The 20,377-nt window shown below is 41.7% G+C and overlaps 1 protein-coding gene across 1 annotated transcript in view; it reads right to left on the reverse strand.

Annotated features, from left to right (window-relative positions):
• epha4b (eph receptor A4b) overlaps positions 1-20,377 on the reverse strand; it is a 138,936-nt gene that overhangs the window by 56,987 nt on the left and 61,572 nt on the right. The window contains exons 4-7 of the mRNA XM_081374875.1: positions 8,653-8,808; positions 5,451-5,786; positions 3,353-3,465; positions 764-926 (exon numbers count right to left, since the gene is read on the reverse strand). Of these exons, the coding sequence (XP_081231001.1) occupies positions 764-926; positions 3,353-3,465; positions 5,451-5,786; positions 8,653-8,808 (768 nt within the window). The remainder of the gene's footprint in view (positions 1-763; positions 927-3,352; positions 3,466-5,450; positions 5,787-8,652; positions 8,809-20,377) is intronic.

The raw sequence follows: 20,377 nt of genomic DNA on the forward strand, positions 1-20,377 counted from the left end.
AGGTCACATGAGACACAGCCATCTTCAAACGTATACATACTGGGAACTATATTCTCAGAAGACGAAGCACTGCTACTTCTGCGGAGTGATTTACTCCAACTCTGAGCGAACTCTCTGCTCCTCACCACGGGGCTTCTCAGGCGCTGCGAGCAAATCACTCCGCCCAAGTAGCAGTTAGTCACTTTACTGTTATCACTGTAAAGCTGCTTTGAAACAATCTGTATTGTATAAAGCACAATATAAATATATGTGACTTGACTTGACTTTTTGAGCACCAAATGAGCATATTAGAATAATTTCTGAAGGATCATGTGACACTAAAAACTGGCTGTTGAAATTTCAGATTTGTTCAACACAGGAAAAAATGATTTTACACAAATATATTGAAATAAAAAGTTATTTTACATTTTAATATTTCACAGTATTTCGGTTTTGCTCTATTTTACATCAAATAAATTTAGAACTTTAGAAGCAGCACATACTGTATAAATGGTATGTGTACACATACTTTTTAATGCTGTCAATGTCTAGAAAAATAACAAAGACTATTGCATAGACACAAAGAAAAGGCACAATCAAGATAAAATTATAAAAAGAGGTAGAATTTCCCAGCATAACATCACTATTATGCTATTAGTGCTGGTTTGCGGTGGGCTCCCCAAAGATTTGCGGTATGCCCCTTATGAACCATCAATAGAGTGGATCAAAGAAAGGGAAAAAGTCCCAAAAAAGGAAACTGTTAAGAGAAGGATAAAAGCATCACCCTCATGACTGGTCTCCAGCTCTATCTCTCCACCGTAGCTGCCGTAGCCTCCGTCAGTGCGCGCCCTCACTCTGAACACATAGGTGGTGCCGGGCTTCAGGCCCTCAACTGTCATCATGTGGGCTTTAGTTTTCAGAACCGTGTAGTTCTGGTCTCTTTGGTTCTGGAACAGAAAAGAACAACAATGTTCAAACAATTCACTCACAGTAAAATTGGTTTGGTTAGATTTATAGATAGAGAACAGAAAACTATGGTACATTTAGACTCGCATACTGTTCCTGTCGGAATTTAATGGTAATTTGTAAAATGTAACTAAAACTAGTGTTCAAAAGTTTGGGGTCAGTATAAATATTTTTGAAACAAAATGTTATTATGCTCACCAAGGCTTCATTTATATGACCAAAAATACAGTAAAAACAGTGAAGTTGTGAAATATAATTACAAATTTAAAATAGCGGTTTTCTATTTTAATATTTTAAAAATTAATTTATTCCGGTGATTGAAAAGCTGAATTTTCAGCATCATTACTCTAGTCTTCAGTGTCACATGATCGTCCAGAAATCATTCTAAAATGCTGATTTGGTATTATTATCAATGTTGAAAACAGCTAATTATTATTTTTGTTGAAATACATTTTTTGTAACAATGTAAATTTAATGCATCCTTGCATTGATGAAATCTTACTGACCCCAAATTTTGAATTAGTTTAATCTTGACTAACATCACACTTTATCAGCAATTTCTTTCAGCAGACATTGAATTATCAAGATGAAATTTTAAAAGTTTCAACAAGCCTTCTGTTAAATATTACTGTGATGCTGTGCTAACAAAGTTATCAATTCAATCTGAAATATACTTGTTAAAGCTTTTTAAAGTAAACGGCAGGGTGACAGTGTTGAATTTCGAGTCTGTGCAGTAGAAAAGTGCATAAGAGGATTAATGAAGGATATTATTTCATCAGCATGTTAACACTGTAGCCAGCAGGCGTTATATTTTGAGTCATTTTAGGGAGGCAGATGCTGGGGTGCTAACTGTCGAGGCCAGGGCTTTCATTTACCCTGTTTGACATGATTATTGGTGTGATTATAGTTACATGAGTCAGACATCCGCAGTGGTGTGTGAATGTGAGTCGATGAATACAGTGTGTTGATTAATTTTATAGTAATTACCTGCCAGCTAACATTCTACATGGCAGACTCACTTATTCTATTCTGCATATTGTACACAAAAATGGCTATAGTTTGCTGACTTTGTCTTACAGTCAGCAGTCTGGATAGTCATTTCATTTACATTTACTCTATGCATTTGTCTGACACTTTTATCTTAAGCTACTTGCATTCAAGCTATTCAAGTCTAAAGAAGCGCTATGTGAATCTAAAAATATCTTGCAATATGGTCTTATAAATTGATAATCTAAACATAGAATGATCAAAAGACCAATGATATTCCTCAAAGAAATCAGCTACCAGTTACTAAATCAGATCAGCGTTTCAGCCAAAACACCCTTTCAAAACAAATAAATCTTTTCCAAATATTAAAGAGCATCCCGTAACCAAATGGGTTCTGGGAAAGACTTGGTCCCTGTCCACCACGCCCAGAATGAACATGGGCAGAGCAGGTTTGTGTGTGAGAGCGTGGGACCATTCCAGTTCCAACAAACACAGCATGAACCACACGATCTCCAATGCCAGACACCCATCCTGGCATTCAGTCTGAGCTGACATCCCATAATCATACAGCAACCAGCATGTGTGCCAGACTAGACTGGGTCAAACGATAGCATCTGTGCAGGTTTGATGTAAAAAACCTTCAACGGTCAACAGACAGTACGCTTTGAATGGTTAGAAGAGATGATATATTTACCTTGATGAGAATGAAAATTATGTGTAAAAAACATTTCATTTTATGTCATATTTTATTTAATGTATTCCATAAAATATTTACAATTTTTTTTTTAAATAAATAAAACATTTGCATAAAACAAAAATGGAATTGATTATTGGGTGCACTATCCCTCAAAGCCTTGATTTCATTACTTATTAACAACATGCATGTTCTCCATTAGTCTAGGTGTGTGTATCTGTGTAAAGATATTCTCTCAGATTGGAGAAATATAATGTAATATAAACTAATAAAAAATAAATAAATAAAAATGTAAAGATATGCCAGTGCAAGTTGCTTTCAGTTGAAACTGCTGAAACATGCATTTTAGGCTTAATCCTTGTCTGTGAAACCGGGGGTGAGTATACAGGTGTGTTTCTGTGAAGCCATTCTCTCTGATCGGTGACATCAGCCCTGGTTTCATTCTCCCGTTATAATTAAAGAGCTATGCGTATGTGTGAGCAGTCAGCTGTGGCGTACAAGGTCTACTGATTGCTTTCATTCCCAAAGGCACGATGATGCTTCAGCCCTCAATTACACATGCCAGAGCTGCCTGGACAACTGCAATCGTTGCAGCTTTTAATGGAGGTCAAAGAAGCATGTTTGTAATCTGTGTATGAGGATGAGAAGTCCGCTTGTTAGAGTAGAGCTGATGGAAATATACAGTAAGAGGAGAAAAGAAGAAGAGGAAGAGGAGATGAGATGTACCTTCTCATAATAGATGACTTCATATTCCACTATGACTCCGTTTGGTCTGTCGGGTCCTTGCCAGGCCAGTGTGATACTATCTTTACTCTTTCTCTCTTTCAGGATCACATTCACTGCAAACAGAGTGAGACAGAGAGAAGAGCCATAATGAGATGATGCGCATACAAAAATGGTAAAATGGTCTGTCATCAAGTACTCAAGACCACCTCAGTTCAGTCGCAGGTTTCTGACCCCCACGGTTTTATTCCAGTCACACTTCTATTGCTACAAAACCAAACCACTGAGAGCTCACGATCCCCTTACACACTCGAGATTGCTTTACACACATACACACAAGTGCTGTGAAACCTTTGTTTAAAGAGAGACAAAGGGGAGCCACACGACAGCAGGTAATTACACTCCTGAAACACAGTCTAACACCTTCTCTGTCTCTCTCGCCTGTCCCTTCATCTCACTACAGCAGGACGGACAGAGGAAGGGAATGAGAAGGGGGGGGCAGAGACAGCAGGTCTGATATTTGGTCAGATGGTTGGAGGTAAATTCTCCTGGTGTCCTTCACTTCCTCTGTGCTCTGAGATCTGTGAACAGTCTTCAAAATTACACCAGACATACAAAACACACGCGTGCACACATGCACCACACACACAGACATGTTTCAATGTTTTATAGGGACCCTCCATGGATGTAATCGTAATGACTTACAGTATATACTGTATGTATATATATATATATATATACATAAATACATATACTGTATTTTACAGCTACACACTATAAGTAAAATTTGCATTTTTATGTATGATCATTTATTTCAGATATTTCTGCTTCTTTATATAGGGTTCTTGACTTGCTTGAGGTTTTTTGTAGTTTAGTTATTTTAAACACTAGTACATAGAAACTACTTAGTTTTCTAATGAACTAGAAAGTAGCAAATTATAAAACTAAATGTAATACAAATAAATAAATAAAAACGATAAAAAAAGTTTCTTCCATTGCATTAGGCGAATGCAAGAAAATCCTTTTTGTGGAGGTTTATTCATAAGAGGGTGTCATTAAATATGAATTTTTATGAGCAAAATTCCATTCCTAAATTGCTCTAAACTATACAATATTCAGATTAGGGTTGGTTCATGGTTTGACGTGGCTGAATGTATAAATCATTGGGATCTTTGACCCTGTTCTGACACTAAGCACTTCTCTCTCAGCCCGACCAGCTTCATACATATTTAATACCTCAGCCGAGTCTTACACAAGCCCAATGCCACCATATACACATTCACAAACACACATTTAATGAGAACACGCCTGTCCTGATGACCCTTGTCGGCCCGTCAGGGGTGTGAGATGGAGTTTTTGAGAGTAGTTGTGTCTTTACCACATTTTAGCATTTTAGTCCTGACTCCAGATAACATATTTGATGACATGCATTATTTAGAGCATTTAGAATCCTATGAACTTGTGAACTTCCACAAAGGTTGTGTGTTTGAAAGAGATGGGAATCTGGTCGAACAACAACCCTCTGGCTGTACTGAACCGTTACTTTGGCTGTAATTCAATTCTGGAACTTTGAGCAGAGCAGGGAAAATACAGAACAATATGATGCATCACACAGACCAGCTCGGCTGTCAAACACTGGAGAGTTTTGAGACATCTCATTGAATAAAAAAAGATAACCTTCACTGTCAGCATAAAGGTTTGGGATGCATAACATTTTGCTAAGAAAGAGGGAAAAACAGAAAAAAGAGACCTTGTCTACCTCTCTTGAAGACTCACACACGTTGACTACAAAAATTCCTTCAAATAATATTTTGGAGTGGGTTTTGTTTACGGAAATCTAATGAGCGTTTGGCATTCAAAGTGTGATATTGCATCCAAACCAGGTCCGACACAACGCATGGTTTGAGTGTTGAATAATTTGTCAGTCCTCATTGGAAGCAAAATGCTGCACAAAGTGACAATTTCAGCCAATCAGAACATATTTGAGCCTAGATTTTGAACCAATCAGATTTCGCTGTGGGTGGGGCTACCAAACACAACACAACAAAAATATATACCAAGCAACATTTAAAAGTGACCATGGAACAGAGACGCAATCTACCTGTCTGACCGGTGGTGATGTTGACAGTGACTTGTTGTTTAGGGGTCGGGCTCAGATCGGAAACCCCGTTCACCGCCTCTATGTTGAAGGTGTAGTTGGTGTTGGACAGCAGATCCGTGATCAACACTTTAGGGATCGAGAGACCAAACTGTCTAGGTATGAAATGTACGTTGTTGCTGCAGGGGCTGCATGTCTTTCCGTCGCCGGCACACTTCCTGCAGTGGACGCTGTATGTGACGTCTCCTCGCCCACCGCTGTCTCTCGGAGGACTCCACTCTAGCGTCACAGAGGTGTCGTTTAGGGTGGAGATGGGGTTCTCGGGTGCAGATGGAGGCCCTGAGAAAAAAAAACAAAACAAATAAAGAGTTGGCTTTTAATTCAGTTTTAATTCATCTATCTATCTATCTATCTATCTATCTATCTATCTATCTATCTATCTATCTATCTATCTATCTATCTATCTATCTATCTATCTATCTATCTATCTATCTATCTATCTATCTATCTATCTATCTATCTATCTATCTATCTATCTATCTATCTATCTATCTATCTATCTATCTATCTATCTATCTATCTATCTATCTATCCATCTATCCATCTATCTATCTATCTATCTATAAATATATTATAATACATAAAAACCGAAAAATAAAATCTAAACATAAACTAGTTACTATTGTTAATATCACTATCATTCAATTTCTCCATAGAAACTGACATACATCCCAATAATCTTAAACATTCCATTTGTGCATGTATTTTATTTAAATATTATTACATTTACAAAAAATCAAAATATAAAATATAATTTATCAACATCAACATCATTAAATCTCTCCATAGAGAGATAAATCCCTATTATCATAAACATTTAATTTGTGCATACATACAGTATATTTAAATATTATTTTTATTCTATTTACAATTAAAAATAAACTTAATGATTTTGTCAATACCAAATCTAGCAAGCAATTCTCATAAAACAGCCCTTACATTTGAGTACTTTTCTTTACATTTTTGCCAACAAGAAAATAGGAAAACCCATACCGTGCAGCACTCTCGCTTAAGCAAGCTCACCAACTGAGACAACAAGGAGCAAAAAATATTAAGAAAAACCTGTTGTTGTGTTTTGCTGGAGCTTTTACGCTGAATGCTTCCCATATTGCCTTGCTGCAGTGCATTAGGGGATAGAATTCATCCAAGGCCATCGGAGGAGGGCATGATATTGAGAGGAGGGTCTGAGCAGGTTGTAGGGGGCTGGATATTGCTGCCATGGGGTATTTCTATTTTCTTTAACAGTCTGCTAAACCTGCAACTATGCACAGCTAAAGGTTTTTTAACACCACTGCGTTCAGCAGGGTGTCTGCTTGAAATAGGTTCTCATATGAGTGTGCGAGATGAAAAGAAAAGAGAATAAGATGGGAAGATCCGCAAATGCACATATTCCACAAGGACACAAATTGTTTTTGCAAAGCCTCAGTAATCAAACCCGCTCAACTCTATTCCTAGACAGTGAAGGTTGCTTTCACTGCTCAGAGGGTTTGAAGAGTCTGTAAGAGAGTTTCCAGATAGAGAGAGTAAATGAAGCAGAGGAAACGAGGGATCAGGGTGGAGGAGTTAAAATGTCTGTGGTGGTGACATTTCACCAGATCTACTAGCTGGTGGAAAGGGAGGGTTCCTCTGGGACACAGATCAGTGTGTGTGTGTTTGCGGTCACCTGTGGATGAAGTCTATATGGTGCACAACCTAAAGTTCAGCCCAGTCACTGAGATGAAAGAGAGTGTGTTTTTTAAGGGTTAAAAAAAGTTTAAGTTCAGTTCAGTTCAACTATGTGTGAAAAAAAAAAAAAAAAAGATTATTAAAAGATTAAATGATTTCTGTTTCAAATGCATGCTGTTCTTTTGAAGAACCCTAAAACAATGTAGACCAGTATCCACAAACATATTAAGCAGCAACTGTTTTCAACATTGATAATAAGAAATGTATCTTGAACACCAAATTAATGATTTCTGAAGGATCATGTGACACTGAAAACTAGAGTAATGGCTGCTAAAAATCTAAAATTAGCTTAAATGGTAATAATATTTCACAATATTACAGTTTTTACAGCATTTTTGATTAAATGTAGCATTAGTAAGCATAAGGGCAAAATGGTGTTTTTTTCACCCAAATATTGTAAGATAAGGCATTAAAAATTCTGGATTGAAACACTGATGTTAATTAAATCTTAAAAATTAGCACACAAATTCTAATTTGAGGTAGAAACAAAATTGACATGCAGATAAACTAGGATGTGAATGAGATGTTGTTCACATGCAAGTGTGTGATTTACAGCTGGTTTCTCAGTAATCACATTAGCACATCATTTTTATTTCCTGGCACATGATTTTCATATACAGTACAAACAGTCTCATTTCACTGCTGTTGCCCTAATTTATTTTATCATTACATTAAGTAAGCAGTGTGTATGTGTGGGGGGTGGGGTGGTGAGTTTGTGTGTAAGTGTGTGTGTGATGTACTACAACTGAAGGTCATTAAGTAGATCCATATGTTTAGCTGCATGCATGATTTGCCTTATCAGATGAATGAGTCCTTTAATTAGGATCTGTCGTATGGGGTTCGTTCTTTCTCTTTCTTTCCTTTCTTTATTTTTCATGTCTTTCTTTCTTCCACGCTTCAACCCCAAGCACACACACAGATATATATATAGGTAATGACTCACTCTCTTGGTCTATATAAGGTGACCTCACCAGTCTTGTAAACGCAGAGCTGAACGTTCAATCTGACGTGATTTATGATGATGAGACAGTGATGAAGGTGAAAATGTACTGAGCCCAGTCTATAAGAATAAATAAGAAAAACAGCCTCCAGCCCTCCATCCATCCATCCACCCATCTGTCCATCCACCCATGCATGTGTAATTAGAACTATCCATTCAACCAACTTTCCATCATTTTATCCATCCATGCATTTACCCCTTTTTCCATCAGTTCATCCATCCATCTATGCATCCATCCATCCACACATCAGTCTATTTATCCATACAATTATACTATACATTCATGCATTCATAATTACCTCCCCCCATTCATTCATCCCTCTTTCCATCAGTTCATCCATCCATGAATTTCTCTGCCTATCAACATTCATGCATGATCTACCTAAAAAAGATTTATGGCTGTAGTACTGGATCACTCACGGGTACAGGCCATTGACCGCGGGTCCATGTCAGCTCTGTAAAATCCCTTCTCGCAGGAACACTCTGAGGCTTCCTCTTGATGGGAGAAACTGTGCGGAGGACACTTGGTGCAGTAGGCATCCATGGAAGAGGCCTTGTAGGTGCCTGACCTGCAGGCTGAAAAACAGAAACAAGAAGACTGAACGGTTAGACACACAGCTTTACAGAACACTCCAAGAAAACAAAAAAAATCAAAACAAAAAATCGAAACAAAAAAGTCATATCAGCTTTTACGCTAGATTCGTTTTTAAAAAGATGATCTACCAGATTGACTAAGGTGGTCTTCCAGATTCACCTCTAATGTCCACAAATGACCAGCTTTGACCAGCAGAAAAACCATATAAAACCAAGTCATCAGAAGCTAATAGGATGAGTTTGGAGTGCAACTAATTGATTGTCTTACCATTGGCAGACAACCTTAGATAAACCTGTCACGACCGGGTCAAAAACAAAACCGAGGACTCAAATGCAGCATAAACAAAAGGTGAACTTTAATAAAATAACACAATACAAAGAATAACAAAAATACCCACGAGGGGGGAAAATACTTAAACAAATCTTAAACTGGAACAACACTAGGAAACAAACACAAAACTTAGACAACGTAACAGCACAGGACTACAGACACAAGGAGACTAAATAGGGGAACAAACAAAGGAGGGTAACGAACACAACAGGTGGAGCAAATTAACCAATAACTGGATAACAAGATGGGAGGGGCTAAACGGCAGACATGAGCACATGGCTCAAAACAATAAAACACCCATGTGCATGACAAGACAGGACAGGCATGTGACATAACCCCCTCCTTAAGGAGCGGCTACCAGACGCTCCACTAGGACAGGAGGGACAGACCAGGGCGGGACTGGAGGGACAGACCAGGGCGGGACTGGAGGGACAGACCAGGGCGGGACGGGAGGGACAGACCAGGGCGGGACGGGAGGGACAGACCAGGGCGGGACGGGAGGGACAGACCAGGGCGGGACGGGAGGGACAGACCAGGGCGGGACGGGAGGGACAGACCAGGGCGGGACGGGAGGGACAGACCAGGGCGGGACGGGAGGGACAGACCAGGGCGGGACGGGAGGGACAGACCAGGGCGGGACGGGAGGGACAGACCGTCCATCAGACGGCCAGGGTGGAGCAGATTGTCCATCGGGTGGCCAGGGAGGAGACGACCCCTCGGGCGGCCACGACGGAGACGACCCCTCGGGCGGCCACGGCGGAGCAGATAGTCCATCGGGCGGCCAGGGAGGAGACGACCCCTCGGGCGGCCACGGCGGAGACGACACCGGCTCAGGAACTGGAACAGACTCCACCGGCTCAGGAACTGGAACAGACTCCACCGGCTCAGGAACTGGAACAGACTCCACCGGCTCAGGAACTGGAACAGACTCCACCGGCTCAGGAACTGGAACAGACTCCACCGGCTCAGGAACTGGAGCTGGCACTGGCACTGGAACTGGCACCACCGGCTCAGGCACTGGAACTGGCACCACCGGCTCAGGCACTGGAACTGGCACCACCGGCTCAGGCACTGGAACTGGCACCACCGGCTCAGGCACTGGAACTGGCACCACCGGCTCAGGCACTGGAACTGGCACCACCGGCTCAGGCACTGGAACAGGCACCACCGGCTCAGGCACTGGAACAGGCACCACCGACTCAGGCACTGGAACTGACACTGGCACTGGAACTGGCACCACCGGCTCAGGCACTGGAACTGGCACCACCGGCTCAGGCACTGGAACTGGCACCACCGGCTCAGGCACTGGAACTGGCACCACCGGCTCAGGCACTGGAACTGGCACCACCGGCTCAGGCACTGGAGCTGGCACTGGAACTGGCACCACCGACTCAGGCACTGGAACTGGCACCACCGGCTCAGGCATTGGAGCTGGCACTGGCACTGGAACTGGCACCACCGGCTCAGGCACTGGAACTGGCACCACCGGCTCAGGCACTGGAGCTGGCACTGGAACTGGCACCACCGACTCAGGCTCAGGAACAGACACTGGCTCCGGCTCAGGAACAGACACTGGCTCCGGCTCAGGAACAGACACTGGCTCCGGCTCAGGAACAGACACTGGCTCCGGCTCAGGAACAGACACTGGCTCCGGCTCAGGAACAGACACTGGCTCCGGCTCAGGAACAGACACTGGCTCCGGCTCAGGAACAGACACTGGCTCCGGCTCAGGAACAGACACTGGCTCCGGCTCAGGAACAGACACTGGCTCCGGCTCAGGAACAGACACTGGCTCCGGCTCAGGAACAGACACTGGCTCCGGCTCAGGAACAGACACTGGCTCCGGCTCAGGAACAGACACTGGCTCCGGCTCAGGAACAGACACTGGCATCACCGGCTCAGGAACAGACACTGGCATCACCGGCTCAGGAACAGACACCACCGGCTCAGGAACAGGAACAGACATCACCGGCTCAGGAACAGACACCACCGGCTCAGGAACAGACACCACCGGCTCAGGAACAGACACCACCGGCTCAGAAACAGACACCACCGGCTCAGAAACAAACACCACCGGCTCAGAAACAGACACCACCGGCTCAGAAACAGACACCACCGGCTCAGGCACTGGAACTGGCACCACCGGCTCAAGCTCAGGAACGGACACCACCGGCTCAGGAACAGACGCCACCTGCTCAGACATAGGAACTGGCTTCGGCTCAGGAACAAACACTGAAGGTTTGAAGGGCGTCTCCAGGATCCGAGCTAAACGCTCTAAATAGCCGGTCAGTGCCCCCCCGACCATGAGAATGGGAATTTCCCGATCTGTTTCCAACTGGGCAGACGTGGCTAGAACCATCTCTGGCTGGGCAGATGTGATCTGAACAGTCTCAGACTGGGCAGACGGGACATGAACAGTCTCTGGCTGGGCCGACGGGACGTGAACAGTCTCTGACTGGGCAGACGTGACGTGAACAGTCTCTGACTGGGCAGGCGTGACGTGAACAGTCTCTGGCTGGGCAGGCGTGACGTGAACAGTCTCTGGCTGGGCAGATGCGACATGAACAGTCTCTGGCTGGGCAGGTGTGACGTGAACAGTCTCTGGCTGGGCAGACGCGACATGAACAATCTCTGGCTGGGCAGGCGTGATATGAACCCTCCCGGGAACCTCCAGGATATTAAACAGTGTTGAAAAATAATTCAACAATGTCTCAGCAGACGTCCTGTCAGGGGACACAGACTCGGCAGGCACGACATGAACAGTCTTTGGTTGGGCAGACGCGACGAGAACAGTCTCCGGCCGGGCAGACGTGACGTGAACAGTCCCTGACTGGGCAGACGTGACGTGAACAGTCTCTGACTGGGCAGACGTGACATGAACCGTCTCTGACTGGGCAGACGTGACGTGAACCGTCTCTGGCTGGGCAGACGTGACATGAACAATCTCTGGCTGGGCAGGCGTGACGTGAACCGTCTCTGACTGGGCAGACGTGACGTGAACCGTCTTTCTTCTCCTTCTGCGTCTCGGAGTCCCCGAACTCTGGATCACTGGCACAGGAATCACTGGCGCTGGAGTCACAGGCGTTGGAACCATGGGAACAGGTGATGAAAAACGCTCGGGGCTGAACCTTGCCGGTCCTTGGTCAGAAAATGACCAAACTGGAGAGTACTGTCGGTGCCCACCTGAAGTATCTCCTCCCCTGCGTCCTCCACGAATTCCCCTAAATATGACCAACCGGGTCCCTCTAAAAGATTCTCTGTCCCATGTCGTAGGTAAGGGTCTGCGAGAATCCATTCTGCTGAGTCCTCAAAATGGCTGTTACGTTCTGTCACGACCGGGTCAAAAACAAAACCGAGGACTCAAATGCAGCATAAACAAAAGGTGAACTTTAATAAAATAACACAATACAAAGAATAACAAAAATACCCACGAGGGGGGAAAATACTTAAACAAATCTTAAACTGGAACAACACTAGGAAACAAACACAAAACTTAGACAACGTAACAGCACAGGACTACAGACACAAGGAGACTAAATAGGGGAACAAACAAAGGAGGGTAACGAACACAACAGGTGGAGCAAATTAACCAATAACTGGATAACAAGATGGGAGGGGCTAAACGGCAGACATGAGCACATGGCTCAAAACAATAAAACACCCATGTGCATGACAAGACAGGACAGGCATGTGACAAAACCTGTTTAAAAGCAGTTATTGTTTTTGTAATTCCGTATGCTGGTGGCACAAAAAGTACACACTTCAGCTGTAAATAGACATTTCTTTCTTCTTTTTCAGAGTTGTTATAACATCCTGTGTTGTCGTGTAAAATGGGTCAGTCAACACGGACTTAAATAACCATTGCAGAAAAACGAGCCCGAGTGCAAGAATTACAAATAGTTTCTTGTAGCAGAGTGTCCCTAAAGGACTTCACAAAACCAAAACACATCCTTGAAACCTGGATTCAAATTCCAACATTTCCCTGCCTCAGAGTACACCATGATTATGTTTACAAACCGGATAACCTGACTCTCCTTTTCTGTGAAGGGAAAACAGTTAGCTTTCTCTTTTCTATTTATCTCTCTGTCTCTCTTTTTTATCTTTTTCACATCTGCATCTCACATTCATTTGTTTGCCTCAGAGCCCCAATGGATGACCCAATTTCTGAAATATGTGAGGAGGAATTTAGCCTTTTACCCAATTACGAATGCAAAGTGTTCACACAAACACAGGGTTGAAAGATGGCACGCGAAGAGGAGTAGAAGAAGGTGGCGAGTAGGCCTTTAGCATAGTGTTAGCCTCACTTCACCTTAAGGCGCCAATAAAAACACCACAAAGGCCTTCTGCATATTCTAATATATGTAAATTTAGAGGCCCGTGTGAATGCTAATGAATTGGAAAGGGCATATTTATTTGATTGCTTTGCTGCATACAAATCGTCGAGGGGATGTTGGTGGGAGGGAGGTGGTTCGTGATGGTGTGTCTCAGGGGTAGAGACGTAAATTCATGGTGCAGTTAAGGCGAGAGCGTTAGCAATCTGCACCGCGAGCAAATTAGACAATCCTGCCGGCCGCCGAGGTCAAGCCATCGCTAGTGTCGGAAACGCAATTCAATTGATGGATCAATGCAATGATGAATTTATCCTCGCCTTGATTGCCTGTGTGAGTGGTGAAGGTCACAGATTTAATCAAGGCTTGCAGCTCCCCTGCTCGCCCATAAATCCACACCCAGCAAAGAGCGGCAGGCTAACCCTGCACCGCCATGATCCAATCTCCACCTCCACATTCTCACATCATTCGCTGCTGTCTTGCTTTTCCTCTGAAAACATGAATAGAAATACAAAGTGTCACTTTCACAACTTTCCACTGTTTCTTTGATTTATCACGGGAGTCATCAGGTTAACTTTTTGTTGCTGTGGTTTTTTGAAGGGGCAAGACATGTACACCACATGCCTGAGCACCACATCTCAACATATCAAAGCATTTGTTCTATAGTTTTGGAGAGTAACTACACTGCAACAAAATATTTTCTTACTCTGTAGGTTTGTTTTTCTAATTTCCAAACTTTCATGTAGATGCATTTACTTGAGAAGCAAAATGACTTAAAGTCAACATGAAATGAAAATTGTGATCAGCTTTTCTTCTCTATTTATGACATATATTAAAAATGCAGGGTAGGATTTTGTCTATCGACAATTGATTGGACTGTTGAATCATTATTGCTTGCTTATTGCTAAAATGTCATGCGAGTAACAGGTTGCTGGCAATATAAATATATTGCTAGGTCTGTTATCTTTATTTTAAGGGTACGTTTACACGACAACGATGTACTAAAAACGGAAAAGTTTTTCCTTTGTGCTTTTCGCATACAGGCGACAACGTTGTCAAAATGATCCCTGTTCACATGGATCAGCGAAAACAATTAAAAACGCTGTATTATGCATGCTAGGCCAGTAGCTGGTGAGGTCACTTTGTAAAGGAAAACTACTGAACATGTATTACACAAATATATTTTCAGAGAAGTCTATAAAGTCACCAGACGATTGAGTTATGACATTTTAATTAAAAAGTTTAATTAAAATGGTGACACTGGTGCTAACCGCTAGGCTATGGCTCAAACACTCTCCCAACATGAACACCAACTAGAACTCTGATCTCAGCAACCAGAATCAATACTTGTCACTGAACATGTTCATTGAGATGATGTGCTGGTGGCTAAACCTCACCTGTTAGCAAAGAACAACAAGGCCTAAACCATAGCACTGATAGCACAATGCTTTACCTGATGAGCTAGAAAAACATATTCATTTTATTAGACTAGAACTAAATAGTCAGAGAATGAAGGAATCGAATCAGCCACCTTCCAAATACCACCCCTGGTGTCTTAACCACTACACTACACCACTACATCCCATTTCAGTTTTCTTATTCAAATAAAAAGTCAGCCAAAAGGGACATTCCATGGTCTCCTAAATAGTCCAAACAAATAGATTCAAATTAGGTTCAAGAGTGTGTTAGTATTGAGTGTGGTGGGCCTTTTGTTGGGTTGTAGTGGCTGGAGAGAGAAGGAGAGAGAGAGAAACAGAGATAAGTAGGGCTCTGCTCTTAGAAAGCCTAATCAGAAGCGGAGCGTCTGGGGTGAAGGCTGGGCACCGTGCCGCTGTAGTGGAGAGTTTTGGCCTGCTGATGAGGGGTGCTGGCTGTTCCTTCCTGGCACTGGTCCATAGCGTCATATCAGAACTCCCAGGCAGCCTGACCAAACACACATAGGCCCTTACGACCACAGGAAATTCCCTTCCGAGTAACAATCTTTGAAAGTTTACAAAGTGTTTCTGAGAGAAGAAGTCTATAGCCTCCAGCATCTGTTTAGATGACTTTCAAAGACTCAGCTTTACCGCAACTATTTCAGTCGTCCGTGCTGAACTCAAGCAGGGAAAATAATATGACTATGGCGAAGATTGAATAGTCATAATTTGTTCATTCAGCCAAACCCAAATTATATTCAACACAAATAAATTCAAGCAAAGAGTGAAACACTAGAAATTGCTCATATTGGAGTGACGAGGCTCAGGGAAACCTGATGTTTATTTGAATAGCAATGTTTGACAGAATTAAAGACATAAGTACTATTTGAGTAAGATTCCTCCCAACAGCATAATTTCCATTTCAGGGAAAATGAAGGAATGGTTATCCAATACTTAGTATACTTAGTAAAATAGTCTACTAGTGAGTTTTTAAAGATTTATTTTTCCAGCAGTGCTTTAAAAGTAATTCATTAATAATACATTTACATAAATAAAACAAGCAAGCAAGCACGGGGGATAAACTTATTTTTAGCTTTAAGGTTTTTAACGTGCTGTGATTTATAAATAAATACATTTAACATTTATTAAAAAACAACAACAACAAATATGTCAATATAATAAATATTTAAAAAATAATAATACAAATTTAAAAAAAAAAGAATACATAGAGGATTCATAGAGATATGTAACTGGTCATTGAGGGTTTTAGCATGTTGCTTAAAATGAATCCTACAAACATACTAATTAGGGTATAACGCCATATTTAAAATTATTTTTTTTTTGAATAAAAACAAGAGTGTAAGGGATACAGTGAGGTATACAGAAGGATTGTACTGTTGTTTAACAACACAAATTGTGAAAATGACATGTAATCTAGAACCATTATACATCACATGCCATTGCAAAGACTAATCCTCACAGCCTTGTTTCAATCCGAATAAAAATCTATGTGGCGTCTACCCTGAATAAAGTCTATAGGACTGAATTTTGATGGCTTTAGGAGAGACAACTTCTGGGGGAGACTTCTTTGTGCCACTGTTCTTTTTTTGGAAGTGTTAGAGAGAGAAAGTGTGTGTGTGTGTGTGTGTGTGTGTGTGTGTGTGTGTGTGTGTGTGTGTGTGTGTGTGTGTGTGTGTGTGTGTGTGTGTGTGTGTGTGTGTGTGTGTGTGTGTGTGTGTGTGTGTGTGTGTGTGTGTGTGTGTGTGTGTGTGTGCTAGGGCTAGGCGGTATATCGAGTTTTTAAGATATATCAATATATTTTTTAGAAACGATATGGAATGAGGCAATACCGTTTATATCGATACAGTAGTAATCAAATGGGGTAATTACACCTGCCCAGGGACTGCAGTTGAAAATTAGCCAAGTTGGCTAAACTGGCACATTGACTTAAAAGTTTATTAATGTGCACTGTCCCTGTAACTCTAAACTGTATAAATAAAGAATAGCTTGATATGAGCACATCTGAAAAATAGCGGAGGACGCAGTGTGAGCTGCTGCAGTGAAAGTACATAGTACAATTTGTGTACAACATGACACAAGCTTATAAGGGCTTCAAAATAACTGGTAAGATTTAGTTAACAAGTTTAAAGCAGCTTGCCCTGTCAGATGCTCTGACAGATAATGTTGCTGACTGACAGATAAATAGGCTACTTGCGCTGTTTAATAAGTTTGAGATGAGGTGCTTTCCTCCGTGCTTAACTTACATTCCACAGGCATATTCTCCATCTGTAAATGTTAGAAAATCAAACAAATATGTCCATTTCACTGTCAGGAGAGGACGAGCCTTCTGCAAGTGAATCTCCGCTAAAATTCAAGCTTCCGTGAATGAGCGCGCCAAACAGACGGAGCACAATAGAATAGTAGCGCAATAATTCTGACTAAAATATATATATTGCTAAAATATTTGTTGTAGGAGACAATAAATGTCCCATATGTGGAATTGTAAACCTACAAGTAAGTATATTTTTATGAAAGTGACCATTATAATGGGGTAATCAAATGCTGGCTAATATAATTAGTTTGTGCTTTTGTATTTATTTTCATTTTTAGTTTAGCCTTTAGTCAATTTAAAGTTTTTAGATTGTAATGTTACAATGTTAGAATGTAATGTGATTTTAACCACCTTTTTGCACATAATATATTGCATAGCCTACATTACATTCACTGTATTTGTTTCCATACCCTTCAATATCAGCATTGTTTCTAGGATATCATTGGGCAGGATGTGAAATAACATTTGTATCTAAATAAAAAAACGTAGAAAGTGCCGAGATATATATCTTGTATTGCCATTTAACCAAAAAATACAGAGATATAATTTTTTTGGCCATATCACCCAGCCCTAGTGTGTGTCCATATCTAGTGGGCCAGAGGTTGAGAGAAGATCCTGTGAGAGGCTGAACATCTCACATGTTCATTCCTGCATGAAGAAAGACCCAAATAGCCACATTGTGATACCAGAAAGAAACCAGAACCACTGCCTGAATCTACTGTAGTCAACACTACATCACTAATGATGAAGCATAAATTAATGTTTCTCGCACTCTTCTTCTCAGTGGAATAAATTAGAATTTAGACATACTTGATTTTACTTTTATTGACAAGTCACTACCTTACAAACTTTTGAGGAATGGAGGTGGTACACTTGGGACCGCCAAATCTACGCTTCTTGTATAAGACAGCCCAGTCGTCATGCATCGCAATATTTAGGATTCTGACTGCAGCGGTATCTTCCCACAGCATGCGCTCTAACACGTACAGTAAATCAAAAGACAAGGGGAAGCGAACGCTACAGAAATCTACATCTCGGAAATCTCCAGGAGGTTTGCCCCATTAAAAATTTATACCCATCTGACTCCCGCTCTTTGTTTATGGCAATCAATAGCTTTTAGATATGATTCCTGAATGTAAGAGAAGAGAAAATGTGATGGGGAGGTGAGAACTGATGAAAACGATCCACTCGCGAGACAACATTGTTTATGAGACGAACTTAATCGTCATTTTAATTTACTGAGCAGCGGTCATCCGTGGAATTTGATTACGGCATTGCTCAAATATTTTATGGCGAGAGCATTTTATGATGTTCGATAATTGTGTGTTGTGTTATAATAATGCTGGGGGGGGGGGGTATGAAAAAGAGAGAAAATACGAGAGATGAAAAAGGAAATAAAGCAGGATTTATGTTAAGTATGCATCCATTTAATGAACATGAAATGTCTGATCTCAGCAGTACTGATATCATAGTGAACAATCAAGTGAGTAATCAATTACAAAATGAGTTCATGAGTTCACCTTTCATCTACATATCCTGATTCACTTCCTCCATCTCTTGCACAGAAGTCCAACTGGACCCGACAGCCCAACGTACGCCCCTGATGAAGTATGACCCGTTTGAGTAAGCCTACTGCAACGCTGTCACATCGCATCGATGTATCACTGATTATAATCTAAACATATTTTCCCTGTGCTAATTGGCTATCACAGCAGTAAACAGGCAGAACAGATTTCAACAACATCCCTCTTTATCCAATCAGACGTCAAAGCAGAGGTGTGCGTTTTTCAATTACTGCCCTTTGTTCGGGTAGAGAACAAATTTGCAAGACAGAAAATGACAAACCCCACAGCCTTCGCCGTGCTCATACATAATGCATCAGACTGCGTTTGTCTTTTTAAAGGAATGACAGTAAGTAAACAGTGCTCTGGTGCCGAGCACGACCCACGCCTCCTAAATAAGGGTGTTCGCAAAAGCTACCTCGAATCAGCATTAATAAAGACAATGTTATTTGCATGGTGGAGACAAGCGCACACACATCTCAGCAAATTTTTTTGGCCTCTGCTTTCCATAATTTTTCCCGCTAAACTAATCGCTCATGAGTTTACCTGAGATTAACAATGTATGACAAGTATCAAATGATGTATGATTGGATGTAGCTGCTAATTTACTGCTTTTTATAACAAGTGCATTGCTGCTGAAAGGTAAACGTTGAAAAAAAGCAGCAGCAATCTAACGGCTAGTTGAGCAAATGGGTCTAAAACCTCTGTAGAATATGGATGTGTTTCCACAACAGTCTAGGATATGCTAGGGTTTTTTCCCCAACAAGTGTGAAATTCATATGAAATACAATCACATCCTGAGAGAGCAATACCTGGTCCCCGGGCTAAACAAGTGTGTGTGAGAGAGAATATACCAGCAGAGGTGTCTCGGTGTCTCTTGCTACCTCAGGCAGAGAAATAGAAATCACACACTCCTAGATAACTGTGAATTACATCCTGGAAGATGACATCATTACTGGAACACACACACACACACACACACACACACAAGGTAGGTAATCACCAGCACAGTGAGTTGCTTCCTGGTCTGTGTGTGATAAGGCTGTGTGGAGACTCTAAGAGCTGGTGTTACTGCATCATATGATATCAGGACGTGCACATCACACTCATGGTGGAGGGTGAGGGTCCATCTGATTGCCCACAAACACACGGGGAAAGAAAATGGAAGAAGACACTCTATCCAGGGCTTAAGATAAGCCTTTCTCTAAACACACCCACACTGGAAATGACAAATTCAATGTAATCGAATCGTCACATCTGAAATCTGCTATAACAGTGAAACATTTGACACTATTTTGCCTCTATTTACTTGTCTGTATAATAACAGACATTTGTTTTAGCATTGTTGTTATTGTTAAAGTCCCCCTGTAGTCAATCTTTTTATCCCTTAAAACTCACCTATGTATGTAATTGAATGTAACTCTACACCCTTGCTTCATTTAGTATACGCGGCCCTATGGATATATCAAATTATCCCCGCCTCCACTCACTCACTCCAGCTCAGAGATCCACTCGTTGACAATCACACGTTGATGTGATTTGTTACAAGGTAGTTTGTGACGTCAGAAACACCAGCGAGTTCA

The sequence above is a fragment of the Scardinius erythrophthalmus genome (assembly GCF_964197995.2).
Source record: "Scardinius erythrophthalmus genome assembly, chromosome: 9".
Taxonomy (NCBI): domain Eukaryota; kingdom Metazoa; phylum Chordata; class Actinopteri; order Cypriniformes; family Leuciscidae; genus Scardinius; species Scardinius erythrophthalmus.